This window comes from Acipenser ruthenus, chromosome 12 (assembly GCF_902713425.1).
Source record: "Acipenser ruthenus chromosome 12, fAciRut3.2 maternal haplotype, whole genome shotgun sequence".
NCBI classification, from domain to species: Eukaryota; Metazoa; Chordata; class Actinopteri; order Acipenseriformes; family Acipenseridae; genus Acipenser; species Acipenser ruthenus.
Genome location: NC_081200.1, coordinates 42,624,850 through 42,649,302, shown reverse-complemented (window position 1 = coordinate 42,649,302; position 24,453 = coordinate 42,624,850). Strand labels below are relative to the sequence as shown.

The 24,453-nt window shown below is 48.4% G+C and overlaps 2 protein-coding genes across 2 annotated transcripts in view; one reads left to right on the top strand and one right to left on the bottom strand.

Moving 5' to 3' along the window:
* Nucleotides 1-4,653, bottom strand: part of LOC117973198 (neurogenic locus notch homolog protein 2-like) — a 44,885-nt gene extending 40,232 nt beyond the window's left edge. Inside the window, exon 1 of the mRNA XM_059035256.1 lies at nt 4,158-4,653. Coding sequence (XP_058891239.1) covers nt 4,158-4,224 — 67 coding nt within the window. The 5' untranslated portion in view covers nt 4,225-4,653. The remainder of the gene's footprint in view (nt 1-4,157) is intronic.
* Nucleotides 4,654-13,691: 9,038 nt separating this feature from the next.
* LOC117973212 (U3 small nucleolar ribonucleoprotein protein IMP3-like) overlaps nt 13,692-24,453 on the top strand; it is a 24,807-nt gene continuing 14,045 nt past the window's right edge. The window contains exons 1-2 of the mRNA XM_059035255.1: nt 13,692-13,924; nt 15,808-15,915. Of these exons, the coding sequence (XP_058891238.1) occupies nt 13,788-13,924; nt 15,808-15,915 (245 nt within the window). The 5' untranslated portion in view covers nt 13,692-13,787. The remainder of the gene's footprint in view (nt 13,925-15,807; nt 15,916-24,453) is intronic.

The window sequence follows — 24,453 nt, the reverse complement described above, 5'->3', positions numbered from 1 at the left end:
AACCAATGATTAAGAAACATAACCTGGATCCACCAATTCTACATAATGATAGGCCTGTTTCAGATCTTCCTTTTCTTGCAGAGATATTAGAAAGGGTAGTTGCAAATCAACTGCATCCATTTTTGACACAAAACAACATTTATGAAAAATGTCAGTCTGGTTTTGGCCATGTGAACAGTACTGAGACAGCTCTTGTTAGAGTATTAAATGATCTATTCCTTGGCACTGACTCTGGTTATTTATCAGTTTTCATTTTATTCGATCTAAGTGCTGCTTTTGATACTGTGGATCACTCTATCTTAATCAATCGCCTGCAAAATGTTGTGGGTTTATCTGGAGTTGTTTTATCCTGGTTCAAGTCTCATCTTTCCGATAGGTCTCAATTTGTTTTAATTGGGAATGAAATCTGCACTGTCTGATGACGCCCAGCTGTATTTGTCTCTAAATCCTGGCGATGCCTCTTTTGGGACCAATATAATATATTGTCTTACTGACATGAAGGGCTGGATGTCGCAACATTTCTTTTGTTTTGTTAGTGGGTTCATCAAACCAGCCAGATAAGCCTGAATCATTTGGCCTGGATTTCAGGAGACTATCTTCTGAAGCTGTACTAGAAATGAGACGTTTAGGTGTGATCTTCAACACTACTCTTATTTGCGAAACATATCAAAGAGACAAAATCATCTTTTGAGAAATATTGCAAAGCTTTGACCTATAATCTCTAGATCTGACGCTGAAAGACTAGGGCATGCCTTTGTATCCTCCAGAATTGATTACTGGAATGCGTTATTTTCTGGCATCCCAAAATGTTTCTCGTTTGCAACTGGTTCAGAATGCTGCTGCTAGAATCTCAACTAAAACCAGAAAATGGGAACACATTGCCTTCCTGTACCTTTTAGAGTTGATAACTTATAAGGCCCTAAATAACTTGGCACCAACCTATTTAGGAGAACTGCTTACCCCACATATCCCCAGTCGTACCCTTCGATCCCTGCATACGGGGCTGCAGTAATCCCGAGAGTAAAGTTAAATGGGGAGAAAGGGCTTTTTGTTCCAGAGCCCCCACACTTTGGAATGAGCTGCCAGCACATGTGAGGGCAGCTGAGGTGGCGTTTTATAATATGTATTTGTATATGTATGTATATATCTGTTTTAGTCTCTGTTTGTATTTTATTTGCATTATATATATTGTTTTTATTTAGTTACTGCTGTTTACATTAAATATTTCTTAAACTTTTTTCATGTGACATGTTTGTTTTGTTTTTAGAAATGACTATTTTGTCGTGACGTGCTGTGAGGTACACCTGTATGTGCTTTATCAATAGACTTTGATTTGATTTGATTTGACATGATGTTAAATTCTGTTCACAGGTTGTCTTTGTTTTAAATGAAGTCTCAATCCTACAGTTCTACGTGCTGCAGACCTTGAGGCTGTAGCTTTAGCTCAGTCTCGTGTCACAGCTGGGAACGCTGGCGATCGTTTTTAATGGTACAGAACAGAGTATCTGCAATAGACACAGCACAGCTCTGCAGCACAGCTCTGCTTCGCTTCATAGCCCCGCAGTACAGTTCTGAACCCCAGAAAGCTGCACTGAGATCTCGTGCATTTCCACAGCTGAGGTCCTGCATTGCTCTCCTCTCCATTTCATATCAAACAGATACTTCTCCGTGCAGGTCACATCCTCAGGGGATAGTGACAGGACACATTGAAATATTACATGTTATATGCTCAGGAGACTGTTCTGAAACATTTCCAAACCTGTTTACATTGAACAATAATCTTTGAAAAAGTATTGGACAGTTTAGAAGCCTCCACAAGTCCACATATACACCTCGATGAAAGAGACGGCACAGCTCTGGCGTGTCTGCAGCACCGTGGGAGAAGGGAGTTCAGTCACATTCCTCTGCTCACAGTTCACTTGGGGCGAGTAAATGAATTACTCAAACACAAGAAATGTGCGCACCCCGGCCTGGCTCAACTGGGTCAGCCAGGGAACCGGCTTTTATTTTTATTTTTTTATATAACCTTAATGCTCTGCTAATGCCTTCACTAAGCATCGCAGACGGCCTGCAGAAATACTACTCTGAATTCCGCCTGGATAAACTGTGCCAGATGTGTGCAGATCAAAGGAAGGGGGGGTCCATGTCGAATCAAACCAGGAGAAGCCTGCTGTCGCCTCCCTCGCTCTCCCTCCATACTGAACGTGTGCTGTGAGGCACCTACCAGAGAGGGCTTCCCTGAGCACAGCACAGGACCAGGGTGTGACACCAACCAGAGAGGACTTCCCTGAGCACAGCACAGGACCAGGGTGTGACACCTACACCAGAGAGGGCTTCCCTGAGCACAGCACAGGACCGGGGTTTGACACCTACCAGAGAGGGCTTCCCTGAGCACAGCACAGGACCGGGGTTTGACACCTACCAGAGAGGGCTTCCCTGAGCACAGCACAGGACCAGGGTGTGACACCAACCAGAGAGGGCTTCCCTGAGCACAGCACAGGACCGGGGTGTGACACCAACCAGAGAGGACTTCCCTGAGCACAGCACAGGACCGGGGTGTGACACCTACCAGAGAGGACTTCCCTGAGCACAGCACAGGACCGGGGTGTGACACCAACCAGAGAGGGCTTCCCTGAGCACAGCACAGGACCGGGGTGTGACACCTACCAGAGAGGCCTTCACTGAGCACAGCACAGGACCAGGGTGTGACACCAACCAGAGAGGGCTTCCCTGAGCACAGCACAGGACCGGGGTGTGACACCTACCAGAGAGGCCTTCACTGAGCACAGCACAGGACCAGGGTGTGACACCAACCAGAGAGGGCTTCCCTGAGCACAGCACAGGACCGGGGTGTGACACCTACCAGAGAGGACTTCCCTGAGCACAGCACAGGACCAGGGTGTGACACCAACCAGAGAGGGCTTCCCTGAGCACAGCACAGGACCGGGGTGTGACACCTACCAGAGAGGACTTCCCTGAGCACAGCACAGGACCAGGGTGTGACACCAACCAGAGAGGGCTTCCCTGAGCACAGCACAGGACCGGGGTGTGACACCTACCAGAGAGGGCTTCCCTGAGCAGAGCACAGGACCGGGCTGCTGTCACCCGCAGAGCTCACACTGGAACAGTGCGGTATCAGCAAGAACACGATGTTTAGATTTCATCGACCTCTTACCAACCAGCACTGGAAAAACACAATTCAATTCCAGTGCAAACAAAAGCAGCCCCGCACCCGGCGCAAAGACTCAGAACCGCACAGCATCAAGCATGAATATAAACAGAGAAACACCGACTTTCAACGGAACAATGAAATTGCAAACAACAACAACAACAACAACAACAATAACAATAACAATAATAACAATAACAATAATAATAACAACAACAACAACAACAACAACAACAACAACAACAACAACAACAACAACAATAATAATAATAATAATAATAATAACAATAATGAAGTGCGATACAACAATATATTCGTAAGGATTACCAACGTACCATATTCTTGTCTGCCCATGATCATCACAATACGCTACTCGATATTAATGTATAATAACTCGATAATAATATTAATATACACAGTAAATGCACTGTGTGTATTTGAGGGATAAATCCACTTTTGTTTATATTTGGTGTTCATTTTTATTTTAAACTTTGCTTCCAACATCCAACAAAATACTAAAACATACTATATAAAAACTTTAAAGCATCCATTTTAGATCAGAAGCCACTGTCGCTGTGCAGTCACATCTGCGCAGAGCAGCGGCACGGCTTGGAGGAGCTTGTGACTCAATGCTCGTGTAAATATCCATATCTATATATACAGGCTAACGAGCGCGGATGCGTCGCTCGATCTCTTCTATAACTTGTGTTTATGGACAGTGTATACTATACAGCATTAGAGAAAGTGCATCACGTCTCCAAACGCGGGCCGTGCTGGGTGATGAAGATGCCTGGGGACACACGGACTTCGCGGAGTATCCCGCTCTAGCACACTACTGTACATTACCTTACCAATGCTTTCAAATCAAGACGTGTTTGTGTTCAGAACCGCTCGTGATCTCGTTTAAATCGTGTACGTGTGTGTGTGCGCACAGTGAGTGTACGTGTGCAAGTCTCCTATCACAACAGCTAGGCATTCCTTCACTCACCCTCCGAGACGCAGATCCAGCTCAGAATTAGTAAAATCTGCCCCACAGCGTGCCTGGGTATCCCCATCTCCTCTTTGAAATCCTCGTCATAGAGATAACGAGCCTTCTTTTATAAATCCTCTGGTTAACAGGTAACTTTCCCCAAGTCCACCAATCCCGAGTCACAGTCTACAAAAAACAGAAAATGGGCTTCCAGCACCTAAAGAAACCGAACTGCTCAGCAGAGCTGAACAACTTTCCCCCGTCTGTCTGCGCGGAGTAGTATTGTATGCTTCCGCAAAGGAGTGGTCTGTGTGTAGTCTAGCCAGGAACAAACTCCTCAAACATACAAACATTACCATCGTAAAAATACCACGGATTACCCCGCATGAGCTTTCACCACTCACCCGGTGTGGGTAAAAAGAAGCGCGGGTTTGAACGCACTTCAAGGACTATTTTAAAACAGAGTACACACGCTGTCTCTCTTTTCCCCCTCGCTGGCGGAGGTATTTCCATTGTAACTTCTCAAACTTCTACGATGTAAACTTAACCCATTCCTCGCTCTGCATTTCGAAGAATATCATATTTCCATGAACCCGAGTAAGCATTCAGTGTCAGTGTTGATTCACACAGTATTGTCTCACAGCGCTGAACCCAATTACACAATATGTTACAGCATTGCCTATACAGTACGTATCCATGTATCTATTTCAATAGCTGTACAGTACCATTCTGTGTGATGCTGAAGCATTGCTGCCATGATTTCTGATACTGATTTATTTAGTCAGAGAATCTGCTGTTATTGTTTGGATGTGCAATATTTATGAAATAACTTATTATTATTACATTGTGTGTGCATGTGTGTGTGAGAGAGAGCGCCTGTGTGTGTGTGTGTGTGTGTGTGTGTGAGAGAGCGCCTGTGTGTGTGTGTGTGTGTGTGTGTGAGAGAGAGAGAGAGAGCGCCTGTGTGTGTGTGTGTGAGAGAGAGAGAGAGCGCCTGTGTGTGTGTGTGTGTGTGTGTGTGTGTGAGAGAGCCTGTGTGTGTGTGTGTGAGAGAGCTTGTGTGTGTGTGTATGTGTGTGAGAGAGCCTGTGTGTGTGTGTGAGAGAGCCTGTGTGTGTGTGTGTGTTTGTGTGTGAGCCTGTGTGTGTGTGTGAGAGAGCCTGTGTGTGTGTATGTGTGTGAGAGAGCCTGTGTGTGTGTGTGAGAGAGCCTGTGTGTGTGTGTGAGAGAGAGCCTGTGTGTGTGTTTGTGTGTGAGCCTGTGTGTGTGTGAGAGAGAGCCTGTGTGTGTGTGTATGTGTGTGAGAGAGCCTGTGTGTGTGTGTTTGTGTGTGAGCCTGTGTGTGTGTGTGTGTGAGAGCCTGTGTGTGTGTGTTTGTGTGTGAGCCTGGGTGTGTGTGTGTGTGAGAGAGCCTGTGTGTGTGTGTGTGTGTGAGCCTGTGTGTGTGTGAGAGAGAGAGAGAGAGCCTGTGTGTGTGTGTATGTGTGTGAGAGAGCCTGTGTGTGTGAGAGAGAGCCTGTGTGTGTGTGTGTTTGTGTGTGAGCCTGTGTGTGTGAGAGAGAGCCCGTGTGTGTGTATGTGTGTGTGTGTGTGTGTGTTTGTGTGTGGTTAATAATTGAGCATTTTAATCTATAAGATAAGAATGACAAAAGTCGTGTCTAAATCTCAGTGGAGCTGTCCGGCTCGATATAAAACACCCTGTAAATTGAACAGCTCTGTACTGAGCAGCTCTGTAAATTGAACAGCTCTGTACTGAGCAGCTCTGTAAATTGAACAGCTCTGTACTGAGAAGCTCTGTAAATTGAACAGCTCTGTACTGAGCATCTCTGTAAATTGAACAGCTCTGTACTGAGCAGCTCTGTAAATTGAACAGCTCTGTTTTGAACAGCTCTGTATTGAACAGCTGTGTATTGAACAGCTCTGTACTGAGCAGCTCTGTAAATTGAACATCTCTGTACTGAGAAGCTCTGTAAATTGAACATCTCTGTACTGAGCAGCTCTGTAAATTGAACAGCTCTGTACTGAGAAGCTCTGTAAATTGAACATCTCTGTACTGAGCAGCTCTGTAAATTGAACAGCTCTGTACTGAGAAGCTCTGTAAATTGAACAGCTCTGTACTGAGAAGCTCTGTAAATTGAACAGCTCTGTACTGAGCAGCTCTGTAAATTGAACAGCTCTGTACTGAGCAGCTCTGTAAATTGAACAGCTCTGTACTGAGCAGCTCTGTAAATTGAACAGCTCTGTACTGAGCAGCTCTGTAAATTGAACAGCTCTGTACTGAGCAGCTCTGTAAATTGAACAGCTCTGTACTTAACAGCTCTGTAAATTGAACAGCTCTGTTTTGAACAGCTCTGTACTTAACAGCTCTGTACTTAACAGCCTGTGTGTGTGTGTGTGTGTGTATGTGTGTGAGAGAGCCTGTGTGTGTGAGAGAGAGCCTGTGTGTTTGTGTGTGAGAGAGAGAGCCTGTGTGTGTGTGTGTTTGTGTGTGAGCCTGTGTGTGTGAGAGAGAGCCTGTGTGTGTGTATGTGTGTGTGTGTGTGTTTGTGTGTGGTTAATAATTGAGCATTTTAATCTATAAGATAAGAATGACAAAAGTCGTGTCTAAATCTCAGTGGAGCTGTCCGACTCGATATAAAACACCCTGTAAATTGAACAGCTCTGTACTGAGCAGCTCTGTAAATTGAACAGCTCTGTACTGAGCAGCTCTGTACTGAACAGCTCTGTACTTAACAGCTCTGTAAATTGAACAGCTCTGTACTGAGCAGCTCTGTAAATTGAACAGCTCTGTTTTGAACAGCTCTGTATTGAACAGCTGTGTATTGAACAGCTCTGTACTGAGCAGCTCTGTAAATTGAACAGCTCTGTACTGAGCAGCTCTGTAAATTGAACAGCTCTGTACTGAGCAGCTCTGTAAATTGAACAGCTCTGTACTGAGCAGCTCTGTAAATTGAACATCTCTGTTTTGAACAGCTCTGTATTGAACTGCTCTGTCGAATTTATTTAGACCTCACTCTCCTGCAGATTTTCCAAGGTGTGTGGAGGTTTCTACACTAGAAATGAACTCATTTAAACTGTCCTATGCAGAGCTGTTTGGTACAAACCCATTTGTTTTAATTGCTCAATCAAAAGATATTGAAAACACAAAAGAGAAACTGCTTTGTTTGCGCAAAGGTCATGCAGGCAAGCTGCCACTGCTTCCTCTTTTAGAAGAAAACAGAAGAAATGAAATGTGTTGTCTGCCTGAAAGTCAGCTGATTAGAAGCATTTCAGTGAAAGACGAGGCTGACGTTGCAGTGAATGCACTGTACTAACTTTTACACTTAAATACCGGCTATTTGTTTTCATTGAAGAATTACTAGAGCAAGATGTTTTGTAAGTTTGTTTCTAGCTGCTGTCATATCTTCTAGTTGTCAGTGTGCAGGAGCTGGTTAAGGCTGTGCTCGGAGTGACAGGGTCCTGTACATCAGTGGCATCTCTGCACAAGAGGTTTGCCCACATCCTGTCACTAGTGTTTGAACTGCTCTCTACAGAAGTTCAAACTGAACCCAGAGCTGGGTTTGAGATTGCTGATAGCTGCCCCACATCCAGCCACTATCGTGCTGTGGTTCCCAACCTGATGATTCTTCCAAAGCACTCATCTCATCGTGGTGTGACGCTGTCTGTTTAACTCACAGCACAAACCTGGCTGTAAAGGCCAAATAAAGCTCAACTACAGCAGTGCAGACAGCTGGGCAATCTGTGTGGTGCAATCTGTAAAGTGCAAACCGGTCCAGTCTGTGTGGTGCAATCTGTAAAGTGCAAACCGGTCCAGTCTGCGTGGTGCAATCTGTAAAGTGCAAACCAGTCCAGTCTGTGTGGTGCAATCTGTAAAGTGCAAAGCGGTCCAGTCTGTGTGGTGCAATCTGTAAAGTGCAAACCGGTCCAGTCTGTGTGGTGCAATCTGTAAAGTGCAAAGCGGTCCAGTCTGCGTGGTGCAATCTGTAAAGTGCAAAGCAGTCCAGTCTGTGTGGTGCAATCTGTAAAGTGCAAACCGGTCCAGTCTGTGTGGTGCAATCTGTAAAGTGCAAAGCGGTCCAGTCTGTGTGGTGCAATCTGTAAAGTGCAAACCGGTCCAGTCTGTGTGGTGCAATCTGTAAAGTGCAAAGCGGTCCAGTCTGTGTGGTGCAATCTGTAAAGTGCAAAGCGGTCCAGTCTGCGTGGTGCAATCTGTAAAGTGCAAAGCGGTCCAGTCTGCGTGGTACAATCTGTAAAGTGCAAACCGGTCCAGTCTCTAGTGCAAAGCACATGCTCCTGATCCAGCATTAGGAGGTTATAGATGGCATCGTCTGACAGTGTTTATTTCTCAGGAAGCAGCACAGAAATTAGAAAAGGGGTCTGTCTTTGATCTCCACATGGTGTTTACTTCTCAGGAGTCCTTGCCTGTGACGTTTTTAAGGTAAAAATACTGTTCCTTCTGTGAGAAGTTGTTTGTGCTATTCTTCTAAAAGCATATTTCTGCTCCGAAGTTGTGTGTGTGGATGCTACTCACATTACAAGAAGTAACGTGAGCTTGGTGCTGTGCCGTCCCCACGGAGTTTAACACTCACAGGCTTCCCCGTGAAGAGGCTCTCCCAGCGAGGAGCTCTGGCACCAGGGCCACAGTCTGATCCTCCAGCCCTTTGAAGCTGTGAACTCTGAGGCACTCTGCACTGCTCAGTCCACAAACGAGACGAGTGTTTAACTGAGCTTGAGACGAATCCTTTTAAATCAGTGTCCTGTCGTGAGCACTTTGATCTTCAGAGTCACTGCTGCTATTTAAAAGGAACCCTAAGTCTAGCGATGCCCAAGGACAGCACTGCGACGGGGCTTGTTTGTAACAGTGCGCTCTGCTAGAGAACCTGCCAGTGTAGCGTTTAAAGCCCTTGTTTGTAGCAGTGCGCTCTGCTAGAGAACCTGCCAGTGTGACGTTTAAAGCCCTTGTTTGTAACAGTGCGCTCTGCTAGAGAACCTGCCAGTGTGACGTTTAAAGCCCTTGTTTGTAACAGTGCGCTCCGCTAGAGAACCTGCCAGTGTGACGTTTAAAGCCCTTGTTTGTAACAGTGTGCTCTGCTAGAGAACCTGCCAGTGTGACGTTTAAAGCCCTTGTTTGTAACAGTGCGCTCTGCTAGAGAACCTGCCAGTTTGACGTTTAAAGCCCTTGTTTGTAACAGTGCGCTCTGCTAGAGAACCTGCCAGTGTGACGTTTAAAGCCCTTGTTTGTAACAGTGCGCTCCGCTAGAGAACCTGCCAGTGTGGCGTTTAAAGCCCTTGTTTGTAACAGTGTGCTCTGCTAGAGAACCTGCCAGTGTGACGTTTAAAGCCCTTGTTTGTAACAGTGTGCTCTGCTAGAGAACCTGCCAGTGTAGCATTTAAAGCCCTTGTTTGTAACAGTGCGCTCTGCTAGAGAACCTGCCAGTGTGACGTTTAAAGCCCTTGTTTGTAACAGTGCACTCTGCTAGAGAACCCTCCAGTGTAGCGTTTAAAGCCCTTGTTTGTAACAGTGCGCTCTGCTAGAGAACCTGCCAGTGTAGCGTTTGAAGCCCTTGTTTGTAACAGTGCGCTCCGCTAGAGAACCTGCCAGTGTGACGTTTAAAGCCCTTGTTTGTAACAGTGCGCTCCGCTAGAGAACCTGCCAGTGTAGCGTTTAAAGCCCTTGTTTGTAACAGTGCGCTCTGCTAGAGAACCTGCCAGTGTGACGTTTAAAGCCCTTGTTTGTAACAGTGCGCTCCGCTAGAGAACCTGCCAGTGTGACGTTTAAAGCCCTTGTTTGTAACAGTGTGCTCTGCTAGAGAACCTGCCAGTGTGACGTTTAAAGCCCTTGTTTGTAACAGTGCGCTCTGCTAGAGAACCTGCCAGTGTGACGTTTAAAGCCCTTGTTTGTAACAGTGCGCTCCGCTAGAGAACCTGCCAGTGTGACGTTTAAAGCCCTTGTTTGTAACAGTGTGCTCTGCTAGAGAACCTGCCAGTGTGACGTTTAAAGCCCTTGTTTGTAACAGTGCGCTCTGCTAGAGAACCTGCCAGTTTGACGTTTAAAGCCCTTGTTTGTAACAGTGCGCTCTGCTAGAGAACCTGCCAGTGTGACGTTTAAAGCCCTTGTTTGTAACAGTGCGCTCCGCTAGAGAACCTGCCAGTGTGGCGTTTAAAGCCCTTGTTTGTAACAGTGTGCTCTGCTAGAGAACCTGCCAGTGTGACGTTTAAAGCCCTTGTTTGTAACAGTGTGCTCTGCTAGAGAACCTGCCAGTGTAGCATTTAAAGCCCTTGTTTGTAACAGTGCGCTCTGCTAGAGAACCTGCCAGTGTGACGTTTAAAGCCCTTGTTTGTAACAGTGCACTCTGCTAGAGAACCCTCCAGTGTAGCGTTTAAAGCCCTTGTTTGTAACAGTGCGCTCTGCTAGAGAACCTGCCAGTGTAGCGTTTGAAGCCCTTGTTTGTAACAGTGCGCTCCGCTAGAGAACCTGCCAGTGTGACGTTTAAAGCCCTTGTTTGTAACAGTGCGCTCCGCTAGAGAACCTGCCAGTGTAGCGTTTAAAGCCCTTGTTTGTAACAGTGCGCTCTGCTAGAGAACCTGCCAGTGTGACGTTTAAAGCCCTTGTTTGTAACAGTGCGCTCCGCTAGAGAACCTGCCAGTGTGACGTTTAAAGCCCTTGTTTGTAACAGTGTGCTCTGCTAGAGAACCTGCCAGTGTGACGTTTAAAGCCCTTGTTTGTAACAGTGCGCTCCGCTAGAGAACCTGCCAGTTTGACGTTTAAAGCCCTTGTTTGTAACAGTGCGCTCTGCTAGAGAACCTGCCAGTGTGACGTTTAAAGCCCTTGTTTGTAACAGTGCGCTCCGCTAGAGAACCTGCCAGTGTGGCGTTTAAAGCCCTTGTTGCCAGAGCCCCATATACTCACTGTCCCGATCCTCACACCCTTCAACACAGCACCTGCTGTGGAATATTTCATGATAGTATCTTCACCCTCAGCCTTCATCTCTCTCCCTTGGGTCTTTCATTTGTCACAGTTTCCATGTGCTTCTTATCCAACCCATTGTGGCATTTCTTGCGCCTGCATGTTTTGTTATCGCATCAGTAACATCTACAAAACTGTTTCAGCATGTGCAGATTCTTCTGCTAAATTTCACAGTTTTTCCCTGATATGAAGGAATTTGCTTGGCAAGCGAATGTGGGAAATCCCATTCATTGCATTTCAGGCACTTTGTTTTTTATCTGCTAGATATTGTGCTCAGGGATCCTGTGAGGATCCAGTCAATCCTGTAGCTTTTGCAGAGTCCTGCTATCTGCTTCTCAGAGATTTCCATGTGCCTTCCAGCACTGAGCACACAAGATAAGGCCTGCTAGGAGATTCGCTCTGTTATCTCTGCACAGCTCGTCCAGCAGGCCTGTACCTAAAACAAACCAGCATTTCACAGCATTGTGGAGTAGTTGTTGGGGCTCTGGACTCTTGACCGGAGGGTCGTGGGTTTAATCCCAGGGGGGGCACTGTTGCTGTACCCTTGAGCAAGGTACTTTACCTAGATTGCTCCAGTAAAAACCCATCTGTATAAATGGGTAATTGTATGTAAAAAATAATGTGATATCTGTATAATGTGAAATAATGTATAATGTGTATAATGTGATATCTTGTAACAATTGTAAATCGCCCTGGATAAGGGTGTCTGCTAAGAAGTAAATAATAATAATAATAATAATAATAATGATAATAATAATTCCTTCCTTGAGGAGAGACAAGCAGGAGGAGAGTCCTGTATAACATGGGATTGGAGAAACAAACCAAACCCTGAAACACTGACACAGACACATCCAAACTGTTACCTGAAACACTGACACAGACACATCCAAACTGTTAACTGAAACACTGACACAGACACATCCAAACTGTTACCTGAAACACTGACACAGACACATCCAAACTGTTACCTGAAACACTGACACAGACACATCCAAACTGTTACCTGAAACACTGACAGACACATCCAAACTGTTACCTGAAACACTGACACATCCAAACTGTTACCTGAAACACTGACACTGACACATCCAAACTGTTACCTGAAACACTGACACAGTTACATCCAAACTGCAGGACCTCTTACTGTGGCTGCAGGACTGACTTTCACTCCGTCAGTAAAGACTCATGCATCAGCTCTCTATTGACTCATGCATCAGCTCTCTCTTGACTCATGCATCAGCTCTCTCTTGACTCATGCATCAGCTCTCTCTTGACTCATGCATCAGCTCTCTCTTGACTCATGCATCAGCTCTCTCTTGACTCATGCATCAGCTCTCTCTTGACTCATGCATCAGCTCTCTCTTGACTCATGCATCAGCTCTCTCTTGACTCATGCATCAGCTCTCTCTTGACTCATGCATCAGCTCTCTCTTGACTCATGCATCAGCTCTCTCTTGACTCATGCATCACCTCTCTCTTGACTCATGCATCAGCTCTCTTTACCACAGAGCCACATGTAAAGCGCTGCCGCTCTGCCTGCATGCGGATGGACGGCCGCTGTGCCTGCGTGCGGATGGACGGCCGCTGTGCCTGCGTGCGGATGGACGGCCGCTGTGCCTGCGTGCGGATGGACGGCCGCTGTGCCTGCGTGCGGATGGACGGCCGCTCTGCCTGCGTGCGGATGGACAGCCGCTCTGCCTGCGTGCGGATGGATGGCCTCATGAAGGCTTCCTGCTGGTCAGACTGCTGATCCCCTGGCAAAGTGAAAGTCCTGTCTGAAGGTCAGTTTGGTCTCTCAAGCTTCTGGATTTTGAATACAGGTTCTATTTTTTATTTTGTATTTTGTTTGGCTTTATTCTTTTACTGTTGGTCCTTGTGTCACAGCCTTGTTTTCTTTTTGATTGTGGCGCGCATTGAGCTGGCTTTGGTATGAAAGGCAATACATAAAGATGAATTTGATGGATTGACAGTCCTGACCACTGTCCAACGCACCCTGACATAGCCAGCCTTTCTTGCAAGCGTGGCTGTGCTGCAGAGCTTTGTGAACATGATAGCAGCTTATCCTTTGTGCCGTGTTGCTGCAGCCAAGGGGGTTATTATTATTATTATTATTATTATTATTATTATTATTATTATTATTCATTTATTAGCAGATGCCCTTATCGAGGGCAACTTACACTTGTTACAAAGTATCACATTACAGATAATAGCAGTTATTATAGAATACAATAAAATCAGCAGTAAGTTTAAGAGAAAGTTCAAATGAGAGCAAATAAAAATGACAGTAACGTTTGAGAGCGGTTACGACTAAGAGAAGTTACAAATATTTGGTTATAAGAGTAAATTTCATTAGAGCAAGTACAATAAATGGATAAGAACGATTTCAAATATCTTATCTTATCCAATAAATCCAGCATCTTCTATAGACAAACGCATCTCCAAATTATAAAACTACCAACAATACAAACATGCGTGAAACTGCCGTGCGTGTGCCTCATCGCCTGTCCGTCACAGACACAGGTGAGTTTGCAGAGCACGCTCTGAAGGAAGAGTGACGTCACGGCGCAGGCTTCGTTCTGACCGACGCAGAGCGACGCAGAGAGACGCAGAGCGACACAGCTGCTTGTCGGGTGTTTAAAAACACATCGCGCAGATCTAACCGAGTGGAGCAAGAACTCAAGATGGTGCGAAAACTGAAGTACCATGAGCAGAAGCTGCTGAAGAAAGTGGACTTCATCAGCTGGGAGGTGGACCAGAATCTACATGAAGTGAAAGTACTGCGGAGATTTCACATCGAGAAGAGAGAGGACTACACAAAGTAAGAGAGCTGCGTTACAAACACACACAATCACACAGTGTGCTGTGAATGTACAGCCGGGCCGTGGGGCAGGGAGCCCCGCCAGCATACATCACAATGATCTCTGCGGACTGGAGCCAGCTTTCTTGTTTATATCAATTATAAATAAAGCACAAGCGATTGAACTGTAGTTTGTTGATAACTGGCATTTAAAATTAAACGCAGGCCGCTGTTGCCGGTGGAATAGTTCACAGCTGTGGCCCTTGTCTTATAATTTGTATATTATTGTTGTTGTTATTATTATTATTATTATTATTTCAAGTAAATCGTGTTTTTTTAAGACTCCTGCATGGCTCCGCATGGGCGCCGCCATGACACTTTGTTTTCTCGTGTGCTCAAATGTAATAACAGTGAGACAGTCAAGACTTGACGTGCAGTTTAGCGGTTACCTTGAACCTGTATTTAATCACATAAACATCCCATTAACACTTGCATTGCATTTGTAAGACTTATGATGCCATAGATAAGCGTTCAGTCAAAAGCATTCTGCGCGGTGCATGCTGGGATGAGCAGTTCATTTCCAGCTCAAGCTGTTTTTTAAATAGTGGTCCATGGTTGTGGACTACAAACCCTGACCTCCGTTTTAAATAGGGTGCGTTCACCACACTTTTCCGGGCTAGATTGCAGACGGGAGTCTGCACGTAATGTCAAGGTCTGCAGACGGAGCGTGGACAGCTTTGGTAGATGAACAACAGTTTTGAGCAGAACCAAAATGGAGGTGGTGTTGAGAGAAATTGTAATCGCAGGAGTGGATGCAGTCGAAGTTCCCTTTGTACTCCACCAGCTTCGTAATTTACAGCATGATCAGAAAAGCCACAGTCCCTGCTATAAAGAGATAATATGAACGTATGTTTATATTAGACAGTTGTTAGACAGTACTGTATTTTGATCTGGGACAAAAATTGTTCAAATACTTGTACATATGGTCACATATCTCACTTCAACTACCTGTTATTGAAGCTGATTTATTCTCCTTAATTCAAAGTAGGTCATTCCCTGTCCCTGAGAGCCTTTCATCAATACCCAATTACACCTGCTGAAAATAACAGAGCGGTTTTAGGCTCTCGCAGTGTTCTGGAAGCCTGTCGCGCTGGTGGAGCTCTGGAAGCCTGTTGCTCTGGAAGCCTGTTGCTCTGGCGGGGCTCTGGCGGGGCTCTGGAAGCCTGTCGCTCTGGCGGGGCTCTGGAAGCCTGTCGCTCTGGCGGGGCTCTGGAAGCCTGTCGCTCTGGAAGCCTGTCGCTCTGGCGGGGCTCTGGAAGCCTGTCGCTCTGGCGGGGCTCTGGAAGCCTGTCGTGCTGGCGGGGCTCTGGAAGCCTGTCTCTGGAAGCCTGTCGCTCTGGCGGGGCTCTGGAAGCCTGTCGCTCTGGCGGGGCTCTGGAAGCCTGTCGCTCTGGCGGGGCTCTGGAAGCCTGTCGCTCTGGCGGGGCTCTGGAAGCCTGTCGCGCTGGCGGGGCTCTGGAAGCCTGTCGTGCTGGCGGGGCTCTGGAAGCCTGTCTCTGGAAGCCTGTCGCTCTGGCGGGGCTCTGGAAGCCTGTCGCTCTGGCGGGGCTCTGGAAGCCTGTCGCTCTGGCGGGGCTCTGGAAGCCTGTCGTGCTGGCGGGGCTCTGGAAGCCTGTCTCTGGAAGCCTGTCGCTCTGGCGGGGCTCTGGAAGCCTGTCGCTCTGGCGGGGCTCTGGAAGCCTGTCGCGGTGGTGGAGCTCTGGAAGCCTGTCGCGCTGGCGGAGCTCTGTAAGCCTGTTGTTATCGCAGTGCTTCTTTGTGCTTGTCTTCTACCCACTCGGTCTGGTTTCCAGGAAGCCCGCGCCGAGAGCCTGTGTAACGCGGGGCTTTGTTGTCTTTCTCAGGTATAACAAGCTGAGCAGGAGTGTCCGGGAGCTGGCTCGCAAGATCCGAGACCTGGGCGAGAAGGACGGCTTCCGGGCAAAGTGCACCAGCCAGCTGCTGAACAAACTGTGAGTGTGCCTGGCTTCAGAGAGCTGTGCTGCTGGACCCACTCTGCTGTGCCAGGGATAAGTAGCTCCTTAAGCAGTTCACTGTTAGGGTTAGAGGGGGGAGGAGAGGGGGGTGGGGGTTAGAGTGGGGGAGGAGAGAGGGTTAGGGTTGGAGGAGGGGGGAGGAGAGAGGGTGAGGGTTAGGGTTGGAGGAGAGGGTTAGGGTTAGAGGGGGAGGAGAGAGGGTTAGGGTTATTATTTATTTTTTAGCAGACGCCCTTATCCAGGGCGACTTACAGTCGTAAGCAAATACATTTCAAGTGTTACAATACAAGTAATGTATTGTATTAGAGGGGGAGGAGAGAGGGTTAGGGTTGGAGGAGGAGGGGGGTGGAGAGGGTTAGGGTTGGAGGAGGGGGGTGGAGAGGGTTAGGGTTAGAGGGGGAGGAGAGAGGGTTAGGGTTAGAGGGGGAGGAGAGAGGGTTAGGGTTGGAGGGGGGGAGGAGAGAGGGTTAGGGTTGGAGGGGGGGAGGAGAGAGGGTTAGGGTTGGAGGGGGAGGGGAGAGGGTTAGGGATAGAGGGGGGGAGGAGAGAGGGTTAGGGTTGGAGGGTGGAGGAGAGGGTTAGGGATAGAGGGGGAGGGGAGAGGGTTAGGGATAGAGGGGGTTGGAGGGTGGAGGAGAGAGGGTTAGGGTTGGAGGGTGGAGGAGAGAGGGTTAGGGTTGGAGGGTGGAGGAGAGGGTTAGGGACAGAGGGGGAGGGGAGAGGGTTAGGGATAGAGGGGAGGGGAGGGGAGAGGGTTAGGGATAGAGGGGGAGGAGAGGGGGTTAGGGTTGGAGGGGGGAGGAGAGGGTTAGGGATAAAGGGGGGAGGGGTTTCATTAAATATGTTGATTTATCTGTGGATGTTTTATTTCACTGTATTGGGATCACCACAGGTCTGAATGTTTATGTACAGTAGATATAACAGGAATACTGTACATGACCTTTCAGTGATGCTGTGTCCTCCGTGCTTGATTGCCGTTCGAGTGATCGTCATCACCGGTGTCACAACCACATCTGGTCATTTTATTTGTGTGTGTGTAACTGTACAGTAAGTGCACTGTGCTGTGTGTGTAACTGTATACAGTAAGTGCACTGTGCTGTGTGTGTAACTGTATACAGTAAGTGCACTGTATGTGTTGTGTGTGTTTATACCAGTTAGAGGTTTGCTTCTTTGTGTGTCCTGGCACTGTTGTAATTCTTGAAAACAAGAGGGATTCCAGTCAGTATCAGTGAGGTGCTTGGAGCGGTCCATTCCGGTCCAGTGAGAGACGCTGAGAGAAAGGGATTCCAGTCAGTATCAGTGAGGTGCTTGGAGCGGTCCATTCCGGTCCAGTGAGAGACGCTGAGAGAAAGGGATTCCAGTCAGTATCAGTGAGGTGCTTGGAGCGGTCCATTCCGGTCCAGTGAGAGACGCTGAGAGAAAGGGATTCCAGTCAGTATCAGTGAGGTGCTTGGAGCGGTCCATTCCGGTCCAGTGAGAGACGCTGAGAGAAAGGGATTCCAGTCAGTATCAGTGAGGTGCTTGGAGCGGTCCGGTCCAGTGAGAGATGCTGAGAGAGAGGGATTCCAGTCAGTATCAGTGAGGTGCTTGGAGCGGTCCATTCCGGTCCAGTGAGAGACGCTGAGAGAAAGGGATTTCGGATACAATCTGTCCTTCTCTGTGGGTTTACCGTGCTGAATTGTTACGAAATCAAGCTGTGTGTGTTTTGCTGTGATAACTGCTGTGTACACTGAGCTGTTAGGAGATGAGAATAGGCTGTGCTGAGTTTCTCACAAGCCCTGTTTATTGCAGTTTAATCTGAGCTGTCTCGAGTGCAAACACAGCTGACAGGCAGGGGGATTTACAGTGAGACTTTAACAATGGGAACCGCGCTGGGGCCCGTCCGCACCGTGCAGGAACGCTGGGATTTATGGGCCGGCATGAGGAAGCGCTGCTCTCTGCACTCCTCACTGGAGCAGCTTGCTGGGGGGCAGGCTCTCCGCTCACTCTCATTGTGGGAAAATGTTTCACAAGATATATTGCTGAACTGAAGAGGAAGAGAGGAAGGGGGTTAATATGCGGGCAAAGTTAACTCCAACTCCGTCCACACGGATGTGGCATCATTTCAATTCCTTCACTTGCTCCACTACAAGTGAATGGTGTGAAAGCTCCTGGAAGCTGTAAACACTCCCCAGTGGCTCCCTCTCTGATCCCCTGCACAGACACTGGAGCCCAGCCACTCGGTGACACCTGCTCCCAGGCTGCTTCAGCCCGCCGCCCCACTTGTGTGCTTGGCTTTTTATTACTGGGATAAGTGTCTGATAGTGTGAATGTGTGAGCCCATACAGCCCGAGTCGGAGCTGTGCTCTCGTGTTTGCTCTGTGTTTTATACAGGTCGGGTCGGAGCTCTGCTCTCGTGTTTGCTCTGTGTTCTATACAGGTCGGAGCTCTGCTCTCGTGTTTGCTCTGTGTTTTATACAGGTCGGGTCGGAGCTCTGCTCTCGTCTTTGCTCTTTGTTTTATACAGGTCGGGTCGGAGCTCTGCTCTCGTCTTTGCTCTGTGTTTTATACAGGTCGGGTCGGAGCTCTGCTCTCGTCTTTGCTCTGTGTTCTATACAGGTCGGGTCGCAGCTCTGCTCTCGTCTTTGCTCTGTGTTTTATACAGGTCGGGTCGGAGCTCTGCTCTCGTCTTTGCTCTGTGTTCCATACAGGTCGGGTCGGAGCTCTGCTCTCGTCTTTGCTCTGTGTTTTATACAGGTCGGGTCGCAGCTCTGCTCTCGTCTTTGCTCTGTGTTTTATACAGGTCAGTCGGCTCGCTTGCTCGCTTTCTTCTCAGTTCTTCAGCAGTGACGTGCTTGTGAACTGGAAGTGCCAGAATTATTATTGTCCTAGTATTAACTCTGTGTAAGCGCACTGTTATGCACGCATGCTGTATCGTATGGCATATAATGTTCCGAGACCCTTTTAGAAAAGGAAGCTGGTGTATATTTAGGCTTCCGTTTTGCTACATGAACCTACAGTAATTGAGCTGAACAAAACAATAACCATTGGAACTCCAATATGAGATGCAACCTAACCCTGCGTAGTAAATGCTGTGTCTGTACTGCAGCCTGAAGACCTTGTTTGCTCTGGTGTCGCGCCGGCTCTCCCACACATAGCTGTGCTGTCAGACACCCAGGCTGCAGAGCCCCTATAAGAGGTGCCTGCCTCTTCCACGCTCCCTGTGCTTAGTCCTGCAGCTATGTGAATTCATACTGAAGTCTGCTGGTTTATTACCACTCTACATGCCCACTGACTTGAAGTCAAAACTTTTCCATTTGAACTGCAGGTTTCCCACAGTCAGGCTCAGTTTTCCCACTAAAATATAATGACTTTACTACCTGCTTCTGTACTGTGGTGTTTGCAGCTGGGTTCCAGTCCCTAGATGTTTGTGCTGCAGCAGCACATCCTGCCTGATGGGTGTTCCTGGTACTGCACACAGTGGGGCAGGGTGGACTCTGTGTTCAGTGGGGCAGGGCGGACTCTGTGTTCAGTGGGGCAGGGCGGACTCTGTGTTCAGGGGGGCAGGGCGGACTCTGTGTTCAGGGGGGCGGGGCGGACTCTGTGTTCAGGGGGGCGGGGCGGACTCTGTGTTCAGTGGGGCAGGGCGGACTCTGTGTTCAGGGGGGTGGGGCGGACTCTGTGTTCAGGGGGGCAGGGCGGACTCTGTGTTCAGGGGGGCAGGGCGGACTCTGTGTTCAGGGGGGCAGGGCGGACTCTGTGTTCAGGGGGGCAGGGTGGACTCTGTGTTCAGGGGGGCAGGGCGGACTCTGTGTTCAGGGGGGCGGGGCGGACTCTGTGTTCAGGGGGGCAGGGTGGACTCTGTGTTCAGGGGGGCAGGGCGGACTCTGTGTTCAGGGGGGCGGGGCGGACTCTGTGTTCAGGGGGGCAGGGCGGACTCTGTGTTCAGGGGGGCGGGGCGGACTCTGTTCAGGGGGGCGGGGCGGACTCTGTTCAGGGGGGCAGGGTGGACTCTGTGTTCAGGGGGGCGGGGCGGACTCTGTGTTCAGGGGGGCAGGGCGGACTCTGTGTTCAGTGGGACAGGGTGGACTCTGCAGTCTGTGTTCCAACTCAAGCGTTGATGTCATACTGAACTTGTTACAGGAAACGCCTCCAGAGCTGATGTTTCCAACGTGGGCTTACTGATGTGTACATCGCTGATGGGCCACGGCTACACCTTCAGCTGTAACAACGAGCATTGCAGACAACTGCAGCACAGAGTCAGCTAATCTCCTGCAGCAGGGTTTGTCTGTAATTTCGTCCAATTTTGTTTGTTTCTCACGGGAGTGTTCGCCCTTCAGCCAATGCTGTCAGCACTGACAATGACTCTGAGGTAGCTTTCACATGTTCTTAATACTCTGATTGGCTGTAAAGGTAACAAGGCTTACTGTAGATTAGATAATGCTTTGTTGGGTGGATTTTTCTTGTGTACTGTTGCCAAGTAACTGAAGACGTGGTATTCTGGGAGATGTAGTTTTTAGGGGAGGCGCCCGCCACCCCTCGCTTCCCCCTGATGTCGCCAGTACTCTGTGGGCTGATGATGGTGGTGCTGAGGTCCCGTGACAGTCACCCAGCGCCTCAGAAGGGTGTATGGCCCTGGCCCTGGCCCTGGGAGTCCCGGCGAAGGAGGAACACCAGGTAATGGAACATATCCTGTGTTTTTAAACTTTTTTTCGAGAGGGTGTTTGTGTCATTTGTGCCGTATTCAGTGAACATGTAAATTATCTCTCGCAAATGAAACTGCGTTCCCGCTGTGCGGCGTCCAGCCCAGCCATCGGATTGCTGCTGTCCGGCCGCGTCCAGCCCAGCCATCGGATTGCTGCTGTCCGGCCGCGTCCAGCCCAGCCATCGGATTGCTGCTGTCTGGCCGCGTCCAGCCATCGGATTGCTGCTGTCCGGCGGCGTCCAGCCCAGCCATCGGATTGCTGCTGTCCGGCGGCGTCCAGCAGCGTCCAACCCAGCCATCGGATTGCTGCTGTTCACAAGCTGCCCATTCCTATCAGATTTGCTGGACCCATTTTAAAATAAATCAGGAAATGGTTGCAACACTTCAGGGTTGTATGTTTCCTGCAGTGGATTGTGAAACTGACAAGCCCTGGAGTTACACGTTAGCCGAGTTGAACGTTGAGTAGAGCAGTCCCTCCCTGAATTAATACAAGTCAGTCGACAACCAAGCGATTGTCACTGCAGTGGAAGTGTGGGGTGGAGGGACAGTAATACTATTACAGCTAAGGAAGGACATTTTTAACCATCGGTTTGCATGCCTTTATCTGTCTCACATCTGCTGAACTTGATTGGCAGGTCTCGATTGCATTGAGGTTAAACCTGTTTCTGAGACAAAGGATGTTTTGAGCTTCCCTGCAGTGCTGGTGAGTGATGAAGCTCACACGACTCGCACAATACACACAGGTTTAACTGACACGTTTTTATTTAGGTCACACCAGAACTGTGAGTGAAGGAAGGTGTGTGAACCAATAATGTGTAGCACAAGCAGAAAGAGAAGAGTGCTGGAAACCTAAACTGAGAGCAGAAAAGAACTCCCTTCATTCAGTGAGGAGTGATCATAATAGAACCCAGCAGGTCCCCTGTTATCAGCAGAGATTAGCTGCCGACCCTGATTTTTAATACTGACGCTGCTATCGGAAGTTGTTTTCAAACTCTCCATCCTGAAGTGGATTTGTAGAGAGAGAGACCTCATTGAGACGTGACACGTGGCATCTTTCACGAAGTGTCCATGTGAGGTTAGAATAGGGATGCAGGGGTCATGCTGTATGGCTTTGAGGTTGGAGCTTTAATAGCCATTGTGATGTGTTGTTTTAACGTTCCTTTCCCTTTGTGTGATGATTCAGAGTCGTCGTTTCTTCTGTATCTGCCTCTGCTTTGAGCCGAGGTGGGGCTGACTGTGGTGAAGGATTGCAGTGTCGTTTGGGTTCTCTGGAATCAGGAAGCGCAGATAATGAACAAGCTGCTCAACCAGTCCGACTGCTTTCGAGAGAACTGCAGCAGAACTGGCGTTGCAGAAAGGGATGGAGACCCAAATGAAAAGGACGTTGGAAGCCATGTCCTGTCAAGGAGAGCCGCGACCCCAGACCCTCGTGTGGTCCTGCTTGTTGTGGCCTGTGCCTCCGGGCCGCGCTGATGCTGCACTTAGTTGCGGTCGTGCTGTTTTTGAAAATGAAAGCTTGCTCTTGGCAGGCAGAGATGTGTAGTTTGTGCTCGTGGGGCTGCGTGATATTTCACTTGAACTCTTGTGAAGTGCTGTGCTGTACGGGAATGGTAGATGGCTGCTGCGACAGGCCGTGCTGGCGAGGCAGGCTGTGGTGCCCTCGCGCTCCACCTGAAAGGTGACCCTGCTCTGGCGAGAGCCCGTGCTGGAATGTGCCGTCTGCCCTCAGTAAGGGGTGCTGCAAGCGCACTGCCATGCTATTTATATTTCAGTTGAGAGCCAGACCAAAACTTTCACTTGAAAGAGCTTCATGTAGCTGCTCCGGTCAGCCTGGACTTCCTGCAGCAGTTTGGAAAATGAGCTCCAGGATTCCTTTGATGTGACACTTGAGGCTTTTCCCTACCTCGTTGCTATAGAAACATTCCCACAAATCCCTTATTGTTTTGCTGTTGATCTTCGACCCCTATGACATCCATTTATCCACACCATCTGCAGTGTATGCTTGACCAAAGTAATTGGTTTTCCTCCTTCTCCATGCAACCAGTGAATGGAGCCTTGAGCCTTCACTCGGGCAATGTGCCTCCAAGAATGTAAGTGTAAGGACCACATGGTGTGACCACCTCCCAGAACACAAAAAAACAACAGTCCATTCTTAAAGCCTTTGAAACACCTTTTTAAAAATGTGCATGTGTGCGGTTTTCAAATGAAAGGAACTTTAGGAATGTCCATCAGTTCTGTATAAACCCGTGCCCCACACTTGTGTCTGAGTAGAGGAAGCACGGTGCTAGCCCAGGTCCTGTGCCTGCCGCTTGTGGGTAAAGCTGCAGCATGTTTTGCTCTCTTGGGTGGGAAGTGTTTTGTGTTCGGGGCACAGATTACTTCTGCACAGTGTTTTGTGTTCGGGGCACAGATTCAGGGCACGGATTCCCTCTGCACAGACACACTGAGGCACAAACAGACAGACGCACATGAGTACCGTATTGGGGAGGCAGACAGGATTGCGCTTCCTCAGGTTGTCTGTGGGGCTTGGCGTGACCAAGTCTGGTCTCGTACAGATAAAGCCACCCTGTGTTGCCTGCGTCCCTTCTCTCTGTGAAGGAGCTGCTTTACTCTGAGCAATGTGTTTTCAATAGTCTGTCTGCAGGGTATCACAGCAATGCTGCTGGGTCTGCTGACGCATGAGAGAGGGCTCCAGTGTGAGAGAGGGCTCCAGTGTGAGAGAGGGCTCCAGTGTGAGAGAGGGCTTCAGTACACTGGGCTCTGATTCAATGAGCGGACTTTGCTCCGATCCCTCATCTTGTTGGGCGGTTTTCCATATTAGCATTTCTTTTGTTTCAGTTCTCTGATTTTTGGCTTATTTTAATATTAGTTGTTTTCCCAAACACTGGGGCTGCTGGAACAAAACATTCTCCTGGAGTCCTGTTTGATAAGCGTTGATACTGTTTCTAAATGTTTATTTGTTCATACACATTTACACACATGAATGTACATTGAACTCTTCACGTCCCCAGTCCTCTCTGTCGCAGATCCATGTCCCCTCTCCCCCTCTCTGTCCCAGATCCATGCCCCCTCTCCTTGTTTAGTATCCCTGCCCTCCTCCTTCCCCAGCCCCCCTGTCCTAGGTCCAGGCTGCCCCTCTGGCATGCCTCTCGAAGTTCACTTTGTTCCCACACTCTGAACCAGTGAGGCAGTGATGGACTGCCTGTAACAGGAGAGACGCGCAGTGAAATGCACACAAGAAATTTGATGATGGATACGGATGTCAGAGGTTAATTTTGTAATAAATGAGCCGAGTTTGAGCCAGGGCATGCCTGCAATTCACACCCTGCCCCGCGCTCCCTCTGTCAGCAGCCCAGCCGAGCCAGGAAGAGGATGTTGTTGGCAGCTCTGTATAAACACATGGCAGCAGTCTGTCCTTCTCATTATCAGAGCGGTGTGGCACTGCTGGGTGTTACACAGAGAAGCACTGAAAGACAACACTGTTCAACTTGCCTTGCAGTCGAAATGTTTCTCATTGAACTGAAGTTGCTTTTATTGATTCTAGGCAGGGTGTATATTTCTAGGCAGGCTGTACGTTTCTAGGTAGGATGTATGTTTCTAGGTACGGTGTGTATTTCTATGTAGGATTGTTTTGTGATTCCTGTTTTAAACAGGGTAGTAACTCTGCTGCAGTAAACATCGGATGTAGGGAGTGTTCTACAACATGTTGCTATGGTTACATCTGGCTTTAAAAAAAAAAAAAAAATTACTTCCCTTTTTTATTGAAAATAAATATACAAGAACAATTCCTAGCAGCTGAATACCATTCCCAGTTTTACAAGCTATGAAAG